General features: G+C 40.9%; 1 protein-coding gene across 2 annotated transcripts in view; it reads left to right on the top strand.

The window, feature by feature from the left end:
• Positions 1-2,597: 2,597 nt before the first annotated feature.
• Positions 2,598-14,803, top strand: part of LOC126249719 (dnaJ homolog subfamily B member 9-like) — a 42,389-nt gene continuing 30,183 nt past the window's right edge. The window contains exons 1-3 of one of the 2 annotated variants that reach the window (XM_049951401.1): positions 2,598-2,754; positions 8,008-8,253; positions 8,399-8,634. In XM_049951401.1, the coding sequence (XP_049807358.1) occupies positions 8,025-8,253; positions 8,399-8,634 (465 nt within the window). In that variant the 5' untranslated portion in view covers positions 2,598-2,754; positions 8,008-8,024. The remainder of the gene's footprint in view (positions 2,755-8,007; positions 8,254-8,398; positions 8,635-14,803) is intronic. The other variant, XM_049951400.1, reaches the window with a different exon arrangement.

Here is a 14,803-nt window from a genome sequence, read left to right as displayed (position 1 = left end):
TTGATCAACATAAGCGTATGTGTACCCTTGGAACAAGGATTGAAATGATGTTACGTCATTCATGTTCCTGTCCACAATGATTGTTACTCTCTGCAATTAGACTGCAAATTTATTTAGACATATTCTAATGGAGGGGTCATAAGGTGTGAGCAGGCACTGACTCTTCTTCACTATCTCCTTGAAGTAAAGAATGGGACTTCAATAACGGGAGTCACTATATGTCTCCATAATCAGAATACTAAGCTTAAGTTATTTGTATGTTTGGTTCAAAATTTAGCTAAAAACTCATTCCTACAGTCCCATTAGGTTTCACATTCTCAAAAAATGGTTCAAATAGCTCTGAGGTCATCAGTCGCCTAGAACTTAGAACTAATTAAACATAATTAACCTAAGGACATCACACACATCCATGCCCGAGGCAGGATTCGAACCTGCGACCGTAACTGTCGCTCGGCTCTAGACTGTAGCGCATAGAACCGCACGGCCACTCCGGCCGGCCTCACATTCTCACATCAGTGTGTTGACACAAGTAGTATGACAGGGCGGTTTCCAGAACATTTTTATCTAATTTTCGATCTTCACTCACGACCAGTGATAAGATATCAACTTAATTAAATGTTCTCTTGCATAATTGGGTTCTGTTTGTCTCTGGACCCTCTTTGTCGCTCCCTCCCCCTCTTCCCCTGTCCTAGTGTCTTTTTTTTTTTTTTTTTGGGAGGGGATGGGGTGGTCCAATAGCGTTTGAGTGTCGACACCTTTCGGCCAATGGGTTCCTGAGACCGGGAACTACGTATGGAGTAGCATTTCATACTATCAAATGCCTGGGTAGCGCCAGCTCCAATAGTCCACCAGCAGCATCAGCGGCAGCAAGCGGCCAGTGAGTGTCTGCAAAAAATATTGGTATTTGCCAAATATTGATATTGTGACAAATATATTGTCACTATTATAATTGTTTATTTCAGCACCTGTACATCGTGTGTCAAGATGAGGAGAAGCTTGTGTAGAGCAAGGAGGAGTTCGACCAGGCTGTTTGTTGAAAAAGTCAAGCACAAAAATGTGATCACAGCTCTCTACATTGAGAATGGAAGACATGATAGTGGCGGAGCGTAAGACCGCAGGCAGGCAAAATATTGTTCTGCAAATAATGGACATGCAGCATAATGCCAAGAAGCTGCATTACGTTACCGACACACCGTGATGCACATGTTGAATTTGCAGACCCTTCTCATTTATCGACCAAATATTAGAATCAATTAATAGAAGAATGTCTCTTATTGAAATTTTGTGGTCTAACTAAGGTCTTACACCATGTCAACCATCAGATTGTTTCATGAAAGGCACAGTTTTATGGGTTAAGTGGGCAAGCTATGATGTCGATTCAATCCTTTCTGACTGGCAGGAAGCAGACATCATGAAAGTAATACCTTTCTCACGTACGTGGGACTCCGCCAACTGTGCATAATCCCATACTGTACTTCATCGTTTTTAATTACCTCTAGTGTCAATGTGTACCTGTTTTGAGTCTCATTTTCTGCTTTTTTCTGCTGTCAAGACCACTATGATTAACAAAGCAACCACTGTAGCGCTGGTTAAATGTTAAAAAAAGACCTCTTGGCGCATCAATCTCATTGAAGAGTTCTAGTTACTGTTTTTTGAAGTATTAGATATTAGGTGTAGACCATATTACCTTGTCCAAAGTTGTCGTAACCAAGGCTCGTACTGATTGCTAACAATTATTACCACTCCAGTCTCTTTTTCTGCCTTTTTAAGATATCAGTTCTTCGGTAAAGGACATTTTGGCTGACTTGTTCGAGAACATTTCAGTCAGCGTATTCTACACCTCAGAAAAGCCTAATGACTGATAAGATATATGGCTGGGTGTAGTTTATTCATAAAATATTCTGTTGTTCTGCACTGTTTCCTTCGATGAGTCTGATAGTCCCCTTCTTCAACTTGAATGCAAACGGCATATATCACTCACAATAACACTTCTCATTTCTTACATCTAACCAAAAGCATACAAGCTTGTAGTTACAAGGTATTGTGCCTATAGTATAAAGCCACATTACAGTAAATACAAAAAACTAAATATACAAATATCTCAACATGTTACAGTTCCAACAAATATGCGGGTGGTGAGTGGAAATTCCTATTCTGTCATGTGGCCAGGAAACTGATCTTTACAAAAGCCGGCAGCCACTCAGTGCGTAATTCATGTAAATGAGAAATAATTATATGAATTATTATGATAATATTCTTTAAAACTAATTTCCAGTAACTGACGGAATAACACCAAAAAAATGATACTGTTCCGAAACTCGGGAGGAAAAAAGGGGGGATGGTGCTGGGTTAAAACCATGTATGAGACCTTGAAACGTGCTCGAATAGTTCAAGTGAAGGAACGCTCTTTACCAGGTGCAAGTATCCGTGTTGGAAATTTTGTGCGCTAAACAGTTTCAGCCCAACGGTAAGTTAATGTGAAACATAACACTTCAAAAGTACCGCGTACCTGGCGAGCATGCGCATTGCAATCCGCATGCTGCAGAAGTATCTTCAGCTGACCTTTGTTGCTGATGAAGAGCGATTTGATTGGTCCACAACACCCAGCCGCTATTGGTCGCCTGAGGTATACTCGGATTAAACTATTGCATCATATGCGTATCTGAAGGTTATTAAAATCGAATGCTGTCCCACAGTTCAGTACGTGCTGTCGCGACGAATATACTATGTGAAAGTGACAGTCAGAGAAAGTAGGTAAGTTAAGTAAGCAGTGTATTCTTGTTGTACTATAATAACATCGTAATCCGTCTCTAGATTTTATCTAACGTGGAATTACTGGCAGGAAATAAAGGAGAACGTGAAACGCCTCCGTGAGTACAGTTGCGTGGTGACAATAATAGTTTATAATTTTGTAACACGCTCGATGACATGTAATTAGGAATAAATTGTATCAGACGTACTTCTGAGGCAGCTGACGGTGCGTCAAAAAAATAAACAAACTGCCATGCGTGTTTTGATCGAAGTGACAGCTTGTACTTGCAGCATTAGTAGGTGTACTATAAGCAGTGCTAAGACAGGAAGAACGTGCCATCGAGAAATATGAAGCTTATTTCTTTCTGCCAACAGCAAGTCCTAGTGTCACATCATCGTTTCTTACGAAATAATGATTGTTACGAGTTTGATGAAGTCTCACCACCCGTTGTATATACAAAGACAAATTAGTATCAGATATACTCTCTTGGAAGTTTAGCGAACAGTTTAATTGATTTTGTATAACTGTTTAACTTCATCATGTGTGAACGTTAACGTCAGCCCCTTTCAAAGGTAATGTCATAGTATCTATTGATTTTTTTTTTGTGTAACATAGTTCAGTTATTTTTCTATAACATTAGCCATTTGGTTGGACTGGTGCAATCCTCCCCCACCTGCTCTATGGTGTCATTTTGATTTCGTTATACATTTTAAACTGCATTGTTAAGTACAAAGTATCAGTCATTTCAGTGTTTACATAAGCCACAATGTCATCCAGCATTGTTTCCTCTAATGCCTTCAAACTGAGAATGACTCTGGGCAACTTTCTGATACATGGGTTACAATGTCACAAAGACTGAGACAGTTCCTTACATACACATTGTTTTACTCAGTAGTCCATCCGAGGTTGTTTTCTGTCAATAGAGTGTGATAAATAACTAATATCCACTGTTCTGTCATATTGTTAGTCTCAATAAATAACTCCCTTGATTTAATGACATTGTTGGTCACTAAAGCATCTGTCAGTCCACAAAATTTGTTTGTATGGCATTCTTTTAATTTATATGTATTGATTATGTGATTCATTTACTACCTTGACATAGTGAGTCACATCATTTTGATCTCTGAACTATTTCCATAACTTGTTGCAGCATAAGGCGTTTTAAGGTTTAATTCACATTATTGTTTAGATAGGGTCTCATTATGAAAAAAATACCAACTCAGAAGTTTTTGAGTAACAGAAAAATAATATTGTTTTTGTCCCCCACTGAATTTAAGACGAATTCATGTTTCTCATTGGCTCCTGTTATCTCAAATGCGTATAGGTGGTCTGAAGTGCTCTGTAAGTGTATGCAAACTTTTCCTCTTTCATTGAATTTGCTCTTCTCTTGTACTTTTTGATGTTATAAATGTATTCAGGATGTCATTTTAATTTTGAAGAACTCTCCTGCTTTGCATACTGTATTTATTTCATTATTGCAAGGTGAAGCTGTTATTTTTCCCATGTGTTGCATCATTTATGTGGTTAGTGATATCTTTCTAATACGTTCTGTAATTTGGCTATTGTTTTTCAACTCTGTCAGTTTGTAGATGGTCCCTGCTAATTTTCTTATAAATGAACATGTTACTCATTGCAATGCACAATTTTTCAGGTAATCTGGTTTAGGGAGTTCTTGGAATCCAAAACGGTCTTTGATACCCAAACTTTTCATTTATTTTGTGACCAGTTTCGAACTGTTAAATCATCAGATGTGTCTACAAAAGGCAAAAAGAATGTGCAAACTTATCAATGAAAGCATTACAGTAGGATGTAACAGTAATGGCAGTAGTGCTAACATAGGTCACCTCAGATGCAGCTTTACTAGTTTAGGAAGTCGGGTATGTTGGCTTTTAGCTGCTCTACAGATCATGTATGTTAACACTTCTACCAGTACCGGTACTGTTTTATACCATCATAATGCTCTGGTTGGTATGGTTTCCACATTCTTTTGCTCTTTCCTAGACATATCTGATGATCATCTGACAGATTGAAATCAGTTATAAAATAAAAGAACAATTTTGCATTCCGCAAGATCTTAAAGAGTGGGTCACTTTATACATCAATGGATTGTCACACTTCATTATTAATTTGGTTTTTGTCCTTTCTTTTCTTAGGCGTGTTCAGAATGTCAAAGGTAGACTTGAAATATTGAAGAAATATAAATTGTTTTTGTTACTGTGTGAATTGCAGGTTTACAGAAGCAATACAAGAAATAGTGGTAGAGTACACAATTATGAGAAAAGGTGGTGCAACACAAAACTCATGATTTTCATTTTATAGGGGGGGGGGGGGGCAGAAGCAGCAGCTCTGGTGGGAGATAGACTGATGGGTTAATGGAACACCCAAACTTAACTTCTCACCTTTACTGGCAATACTTTGCATTCTGTAAGTCTCACCTTGAATACTCATGTATTTGTAAAACTGGTAGTACTTTTATTGTTAAATATATTTTACATCATTAGGTATTCTGAGACAAAAAAAGTCACATCAAATATGAATAAATAAAGAAATAAGTAAACAGTAGAGCTTTGATGTTTAAGGGCCTCATTTTTCTTCTTCTGGTATGTGACAGAAAGAACACAAAAAACTTTTAATGATATTTCTAGACAGGAGGTGGTAATGCATGAAGAAGGATATCAGAAGTTGACAAAGACAGATAATGTTTAGTATTATTTTAACACTATTAAGCTTGTAAAATACTCAGTTGTTCTCTGTGCTGAGTGACTATTGTTTTTCTGAGGCCTCAGCAAGATCCATAGCTTAGTTTTTTATGCTTAAGTGCTGTACATTTATGAGATTATTAAGAAAAAGCAATTTATTTTCCTCTCTGCTAAAATTACTAATTGCAAAAGCAAGTGAGAGACCACATTCAAAAATATTTTTATTGTGAAACTGTCACCAGGGCACAATGATTTTAAGAATCCATTGCTTGCTCTTACCATTGAAAATGGAATGTAGTACCTTTCTTTTTATATAATTAGTTTGGAAATGTTGTGATTTTATTATTTTGCATAATGTTAATAAACATACAGTATGTGTCCTTACCATCAGAGTATTAATTTGTGTGTGCGTGCGTGGGGGGGGGGGGGGGGGGGCGGGCTTAGAGAAGCTTCAAACAAGTTGTTTTTTGCACTTTTTATTCTGTCTCTTTATGGTATAACAACAATTAAAACTCTCTGTGGCTATGTATAGAAGAAGTCAATCACTATGTGCTGTTAGATTCTGGTGTGTAGATTGTTGATTAATTTGCAATCTTGTACTGATCAGTTCCACCTAGCATTACTGGACATCGAGCTTTCTACCTGCTGTAATAATGTTGTGATAAACTGTGTAAACTGAAGTAGAACAGAACACTGACAATATATATGTGCTTCCATTTTTTATATGTAGGTTGGGGGAACAGCTGATATGTAATTTGCAACATGAAAGTTGGGTTGCGAGTTGGCAAAGCCAATGAATGTGATGTCATAGTAATAATTATGATACTTGTTGTATTGCATAATTGATTTCCATGAGTTCTTTAAATTTTAATTTTATTTTTATTTATTCTTTTCTGCTGTCGTGCATCGGAGAAGATGAGTGCCATTTTTAAGTTACATACTTCTATAGAGAATTTTCTACACAACATAGAAACTATTGTCATGAATGGTTAATTTGTTTTGTGCCAAGATAAATTAACTATGCAAAACAGGGTTAAGAAGTGTGGAGTTATGTGAACAATGCGAGCCTTAGGTATATTCTTTGAAGTATATTGTCACGTGCTACGTAGATGGCATCTGGGATATTTTGGTTAGTATGTTTCATCTGTAAATGTAACTCGTGGTTTTTTGTTCATATGGTAGTATGCCAGTTAGTTTTTGTGGATTGTGGCTCATGTCACATTGTTCACTAGACCTATATAGGTTTGTAGGAGATCGTGATCCATTGAAGGGAACAAGTTCTTGGAATGTTGTTTAGTGGATCTGTATGGACTCTATTTGAAGTCGAGGTGGCAGACTGGCATCTAGGTTAAATTGGAAGGTGACAAAGTATGTGTTGGCAAACCCAACAAAAGTTTCACAACAAAGAACTGTCTTTGTTAAACAATATTCAGTAGTAGTCAAAGAGCAAGGTTAGGTTGGAAGACGACAGTCTGGTTGCAAGTTGTTGAAGCCAATGAATTTGTTACGACAGTCCTTTCTTTTTAACACACCTTGTACATTCCAAAGTTACATTTACATCCTTGATGAAAATTGCTATGTTTCCCACTGTGGTCTGATATATTCAAGCTTTTAATATGTTTGAAGGCATTAATAGGAAAGTCGTACCCATCCAGAACCCTCTATTCCTGTGAGGTCCCATTAATTTTCATTTTGTTAATGCTTTATGTTAGTAACATCATCCATTGCATGTATTTCAGCCATGATAATTGCATTGTTTGTCAAAAGGAGCAGTATCACATTGTTAACTAATCTGGAGATGTGCAACAAATTACATTAGCAATATTCTTGACTGAAGAGAGGTGTTAAGTTTTTGAAAACTTAATTACAAAACTTAATTACAAAAAGTATATGAAATTAGTGTGGGGATACTCAAATAGTCAACTGGATGCTGATGGGGGGAAAATAAAAATATTTGCCTTGTAAGTACTGTTACATAATGAATCCTAACATCTCATTATGCTGCTGTTATTTTATTAATCAAATCCTAAGCATGAGTGAGAAATGGCACATTCATCTCAAAAGAAAAAGTAAATATGTTATATATGAAAAGGAAAGTAATGAGAATGAGAACAGCCCTCTTAAAAACTACTGTAAACTGTAGTAAGGTAAAAGCTCACAGACCGTAGATACTCCTTTAGATTCTTACTTCTGTAATTAGCAGTACACAGTCAGATAACAGGTTGACCAGATGGCTCTTGTGTTAGTTTATAAAATGCTAACACAGGCACAGAGAAAAACTCTGGTATGGTGCATGATACATTACTAGATTTGAGAAATATATGCACATCCTTATGTCTTTAATTTTATGGTATGTTGTTATATCCATTCATATAATGAGTGCCAGTTAATATATGAATTTGACACTGTTAAATAAAGTTAATGAAAATAAATAAGTAACTATTACTCTTATCATTAAACACTGGATTAGAAAATGCATTACTGTAAGTCTTAAGAGATGTTTGTGAATAATTTAGAATTTGAGCCCAGTTATTAATTTTTGTTTGCAATTTACAGTGCTCTGCTTCTTAAACATGAAGTCTGAGAAGATTTTGCTGTATTTTACACTAGCCTCGTTCGTACATTTTGCCTTAATAGCACCAATTACAGCAAAAGAGAGAGACTACTATGAAGTCCTTGGTGTCCAGAGGACTGCTTCAGACAGAGAGATAAAAAAAGCATTCCGAAAACTTGCAATTAAGTATCATCCTGATAAAAACAAAGAGAAAGGTGCTGAAGCAAAATTTCAAGAAATTGCACAAGGTTTGTTTAATGAAGTAAATTTTTTGACTAATTTCAGCTATAACAGTCAATAAAATGTATGTTGCTGTTATATGCTATATCATGTTGTTACTGTATTTATTTAAATGCCAGAGGATGCTTAAAATATATATTGTTCTTTTTACAGCTTATGAAGTTCTCTCTGACCCAGATAAGAGACGAAAATATGACCAGTTTGGAAGTGCAGCATTCGCAAGTGCTGGTGCCGGTGGTGGTGGTGGAGGTGGTGCACACCATTTCAATTTTGATGACTTATTCCAAAGTGACTTTGGGAGACATACATTTAATTTCAATCCTCATTCACATATGTTTCATCATGAGCAGCCACACAACTTCTTTAGCTTCGATGACTTATTTGAAGAGGTATAGTTTCCTGTTAAAATGATTCTAAATTAGATATAAAGTATAATTTGTCGTGTAGCTGTGCTGCAAGTGTCAATTAGATTTAGTAGTTTGAAAATAGTACTGGCTGGACAATGACACCTTTATTTTGGCAGCTATGACTGAAACAGTCCCATTAACTGCTTACCGGTACATATAATGCAAATTTTAAAATGTGTAACAAAATTATCAACTTTTTATTCAAAGGTCATTAAGTTGTTTTTTTTTTTTTCACAATGTACAAGGTAGAGCAGTGGTTAAGACCCTGGATTGGGAGTCACTGGGTTTAATGAATAACCCAACCATCTCGGTTTTATGTTTTCTGTAGTAGTTTCCCAAATTCACTTAAGGTAAACGCTGTGACAGATCCTTCAAAACTGCTTCGGCCAAATCTCTTCCCCCACCTTGCCTATCTGAACTAGAAATCCGGTTGAAGTTTACTTGACACTGGCAAGATATTAAATATCAAAGTTATTTATTTCTAGTCTTCACCCTCCTCCCCCTCTTTGGACCATTTCAGTCCCACTTAGAAATAAAGCTCTTTTAATGGGGGTAATGCAGGGAAGTTTCCCAAAATTGTGCACAGTCCACCTAGTGTGTGATTCTATCTGAAGCATCTTTTGTGTGTGTGTGTGTGTATGTGTGTGTGTGTGTGTGTGTGTGTGTGTGTGTGTGTGTGTGTGTGTGTGTGAAATTAGATACACAAAACATAGATTGGTAGCCAGTCTTTGTGACGGGGTCATCAGATACCTGCACAGTCGTAACGCAAGACAATCCAGGGAAATGTTTGTACCAGAGTTGAAAGCTGCCCATGCATGCCAAGGAATGTGTGCCTGTCAAGTCTCTGGCACAGGTCCTCCAGGTAGCTGCTGTTGCAGTTAGGTGGCACCCATGGGGAGAACTAACGCTTGGAGTGGGTGGCTGTATGATGGATAATCTGCAATAAAGATGATTAAACTTTCTCATGCTGATGGCTGCAAGACCTTGGCAGGCTCCCGAAGACAACAGATCATTTCAATGGAGAAATGTGTGACCCAAGACTTTTCCTTCCTGGCTATGCCATTCGTGGAAATCAGATTCAATACCTAGTTTGTACCTCAACTCAGTCTTTTTTTATCACACACCCAATGATTTTTTAATCACAAATCTGGTGCTTTTTTAAATCACAAATCCCTTGACTTTTTTATGAGCATGTTGACAAACACTTCTGGGGAGCTAACCTCAGGTAGCAAAATGTGAAATTACCCTATCCAGATTAAATGGGTGACCCCTACTCAGTCTCAGGCATTACTCTTCTGTGAGAATCTTTGATACTACTATCTCCATCTCTCCTCAGAAAAGTCATCTAAACTATAATTTTCCATCATGATCTCACATTGCAAACAGATAAAGAACTGCATGCAAATTTGGAACAATGAGGTGTCCACAAGATAAAAAGCAGGTAATGGAGCTGTTATTTTTGCTTACCTATGTTACTCAAAAAGGTAAAATCAATGATTTACCTCTTCCGTTTAAAGTTCTGAGTTCTATGTCTATAGCAAGTATAAAGACATCCAAATCTCCCTGAACATTGGGCCTTGGTCATTGTCTAAATGGCATCTATTTGTGAGGGGGACAGGATCCTCTCCACCCCTCTGTTTCTACTGCAGCCAGATTGGTGACCACAACTCCAGACCCCTATCAGAAAAGATTCCAACTTGACCAGCATTATACAACCCGATACCTCCAGCAACACCCCCCCCCCCCCCAAAAAAAAAAAAAAATCCCATCTCAAATCAGAGACAAAACTCTGTAAGGAGAATAAAAATAAAGAGGACAGAAGACAAGAAAGAAGTCTGAAGATCTGGTGGATCCAGCAGCACTAGACCCCCACCCCCATCCTCCACAAATGATATTGAAATTACACATGTCAATATTGTTTCTATTTAATGTGTGGTGGTGAGCAGAGGCCAAAATGTGACCTGTCATCTTGAATCCTTCCCACCTCACCTGGGTATACACACAGCCATCATTCAGCAGAACTGTAGCAGTTATTTTCACCACCTAGCATAACTTGAAAAGCTACTATCATTTTATGCAACAATATGTGTTGCCTTTCAGGAAACTTTGTTCCCTGAAATGTATCCTCAACCCTATATATTTGCCACGTCTATTTAAAAAACAGAGTTGGCCCTGAATGAGCATTAGATAGTGTCTCTACATTGGGCCTCCCTAACATTTTTTTCTGATCAGTACTGCATTAAATACTGTGGCTGTTCACGTAGGGCCAACTATCTCTTGGAGTTCTCCCCCCCCCCCCCCCCCCCCCCCTCTGCAGGTCTGGGGGTTAGAACAGGCCTGAGGTATTCCTGCCTGTCGTAAGAGGTGACTAAAAGGAGTCTCTCACGTTTCAGCCTTTATGTAATGGTCCCCTGTCGGGTTTCACCTCCATCTTTCTATATTTTCCCGAACAGCGAGCCAATTGGGGAAGGACACCTTAAATGGTGCATCGTGTCATCGTCCATTGAGATCGTTAGCCCACTTTCTCATCATCGCATTGCAGTCCCACTCATTCTCCATCTCTTGTGCAAGGACACCTTCCTGGGTGCATTTTCTACCATGCACTATGCAGTGTCGCTTTCTGTGCCGATGATGACCATGGACTTCTTAGCTCCTCATATCCAGCACTGTAGCCAGTCCGTTGAGGTGGGGCCACCATGTACCCTGTTGGTTGTAGCCCCCTGACAACACAGGGATTACTCTGTTGATGTATGCGCCGTTAACTCCCCACGTATGCCATGGAGTAGATGCCCATCTCCCTGGTGCATTGGGACTCCTGGCAATGGCCATCCTGCCAGGTGGCCCTTGCTGATGCTGGGTGGTGCCCATAGGGATGGCACCTGGTCAGAGTGGGTGGCATCAGGGCAGATGACACACCATGAAGCGTAGTACGTCATCTCTTGCTGGCGGTCCGCCACCAGCAGTCTCTAAGCGGGCAAAGTCTAACTTCACTGCTAAGAAATATGACCCCAAATCGTTCCCCTCCCTGGCCACACCACGGGAGGAATGCCAGGTTAAGGATGGCAGTGAGGCTTATTTGCCCCAGTACCTTGTATGTACAAGAGTTAATGGGGAATTTTTCATGTCCATGAAGCCTCAGTTTTTTGTGGGGCATTTGGAGGACAAGTTTGGGGAGGTGGAGGGCTTGTCCAAAATGCGCTCTGGGTCAGTCTTGATAAAAACGCGTCCTCTGCCCAGTCACGGGCATTACTCGCTTTTGACAAGCTGGGGTTGTTTCTGCAACCATCAGGCCCCGTAAGAGCTTAAATATGGTCCAGGGTATTATATTCCACCAGTACCTTCTTTTTCAGTCTGACGATGAGCTGCATACCAATTTAGAGTGGCGAGGTGTTCATTTCATCCGGAGCATCCATCAGGGTCTTAAGGATAATCTGGTTGCCACCGGCGCCGTCATCTTGGCCTTCGAGGGTGACACATTGCCCGAAAAGGTCAAGGTTTTGACGTCAACCCATACATCCCTCCCCTGATGCGGTACTTTAAGTGCTGGAAGTTCGGCCATATGTCTTCCCGCTGTACTTCCAGCGCCACATGTTGAGATTCTGGGTGTCCATCACATCCTCCTACTACATGTGCCCCACCTCCCATCTGTGTCAACTGTGGAGAGCACCGTTTTCCTTGCTCACCAGACTGCAGGATTTCACAGAAAGAGAGGAAAATTGTGGAATATAAGCCCCTGGACTGACTGACATACACTGAGGCTAAGAGGAAATTTGAGCACCTGCATCCTGTGGCTATGACCACCTCTTATGCCGTCGCTATGAGAACAGTTGTCACCCCGTCAGTTCCTCGCATTCCTATCGCCTCTCAGAAGCAGAAGACCACACCTGCCCCCTTTGATGGTTGAGGGGCATTTCCCTCCCACCACCTACATCTGGAGCAACACACACGCCCCCTCCCCCTCCCTCCCAACCATCAGTGATATCAGTCATCACTTCTGAGTCAGAAAAGCATAGGTCTTCTTTGGCTCCTGTCGCTAGAAATGGGTCCCTTGGGTCACTCCCTTCCCAGGTTTCTGCTAGTGGGAAAGATGACACCCATCAGTGGCTGAAGAGCCCAAAAGCAGCTGGTTGTAGGGCTTCACGCTCATCCTCAATTCCAGAGACTGAATCAGTGAAGTCCTCCCAGCCAGAGAAACCCAAGGAGCAGTGAGAGAAATCCAAAAAGAAGGTGCCCAAGACCAAGGGAATTGCGGTGGCACCCACACCACCGCTACTGATGAGCTCTGCGTCTGTAGATGAGGTGGAGATTCTGGCGCCCTCTTAGGACCTACATCTCGCCGGACCCTCACACACAATGGATATAGACTGCTCAGGCAAAAAGTTGGTGACAGCTGGTGACCCTGAGGCATAAACTGCCTCATAGAATGTTCCCAGTCTCACGATGACATCATCCTCCAGTGGAATTGCGGCAGTTTTTTCCCACCGCTTGGCTGAACTATGGCAACTTTTAAGCTTTACACCTGCTTTCTGCATTGCCCTCTAGGAAACCTGGTTCCCAGCAATGCGGACCCCTGACTTCCGCGGCTATAATGGATACTACAGGAACCATAGTGACTGTAATCGAGTGTCGGGTGGAGTTTGCGTTTATGTCCTAAACTCAGTCTGTAGTGAACCTGTGCTCCTTCAAACCCCTCTTGAAGCTGTTGCTGTCAGAATGACGTCTGCAATGTATATCTTCCTCTGAATGTATTAACTGTACTGATTGATCAACTCCATAAACCTTTCCTACTTTTGGGAGATTTTAACGCTCATAAACCCCTTGTAGGGTGGCACCATGCTTAATGGCCGAGGCAGAGATGTCGAAACTTTACTGTCTCAGTTCGATCTCTGCCTCTTAAATACTGGGACCACCACATATTTCAGTATGGGTCATGGTAGTTACTCGGCCATTGATTTATCGATTTGCAGCCCAGGACTTCTTCCATCTATACACCAGAGAGCACATGACAACCTGTGTGCTAGTGACCACTTCCCGATCTTCCTGTCACTCCCCTAGTGTCAGGCCCATGGACACCTGCCCAGATGGACTTTAAACAAGGCGGACTGGGAAACTTTCACCTCTGCTGTCATGATTGCATCTCCCCCAGATGGTAACATCGATATGATGGTTGAACAGGTGACTACAACAGTCGTTTCTGTGGCAGAAAACACAATCCCTCACTCTTTAGGGTGCCCCCGGCGAGAGGCAGTCCCTTAATGGTCGCTGGAAGTCGCTGAAGCAATTGAGGAACGTCGGCAAGCTCTCCAGCGGCTTAAGCAGCACCCTTCCGTGGAGCACCTCATAGCCTTTAAACAGCTCCGTACCCGCATTTGCCAACTTATCAAACAATGGAAGCAGGAGTGTTGGGAGAGATATGTCTCAACCATTGGGTGCCATATGTCACCTTCCCAAGTCTGGGAAAAGATCAAACGTGTTTTCGGGTACCAGACCCCAACAGGTGTTCCTGGTGTTAACATAAATGGCGTGTTATCTACCGATGTGAACGCGATTGCCGAGCACTTTCCTGAGCACTATACTCGAGCCTCTGCATCAGAGAATTACCCCCAGCCTTTCGCACTCTCAAACGGTGGCTGGAAGGGAAAGTTGTCTCATTCACTACATGCCATAGTGAATCCTATAAAGCCCCATTTACAGAGTGGGAGCTTCTCAGTGCCCTTGCACAGCTCCTGGGCCAGATCGGATCCACAGTCAGATGATCAAACATCTCTCACCTGACTACAAGTGACATCTCGTCATAATCTTCAACCAGATCTGGCGTGATGGCGTCTTTCCATCCCAATGGTAGGAAAGCACCATCATCCCGGTGCTCAATCCGGTAAAAACCCACTTGATGTGGATAGCTATCGGCCCATCAGCCTCGCCAACATTCTTTGTAAGCTGCTAGAATGTATGGTATGTCAGTTGTTGGGTTGGGTCCTGGGGTCACGTGGCCTACTAGCTCCGTGTCAGGGCGGCTTCCGCCAGGGTCATTCTGCCACTGATAGTTTTGTCCCCCTCGAGTCTGCCATCCGAATAGCCTTTTCCAGATGCCAACACCTGGTTACCATCTTTTTTTATTTATGAAAAGCGTGTGACACCACCAGGCGACATC

This window comes from Schistocerca nitens, chromosome 3, assembly GCF_023898315.1.
Source record: "Schistocerca nitens isolate TAMUIC-IGC-003100 chromosome 3, iqSchNite1.1, whole genome shotgun sequence".
Taxonomy (NCBI): Eukaryota; Metazoa; Arthropoda; class Insecta; order Orthoptera; family Acrididae; genus Schistocerca; species Schistocerca nitens.
Note: the sequence above shows the minus strand (reverse complement) of the source record. Positions and strands in the feature narration are given on the sequence as shown.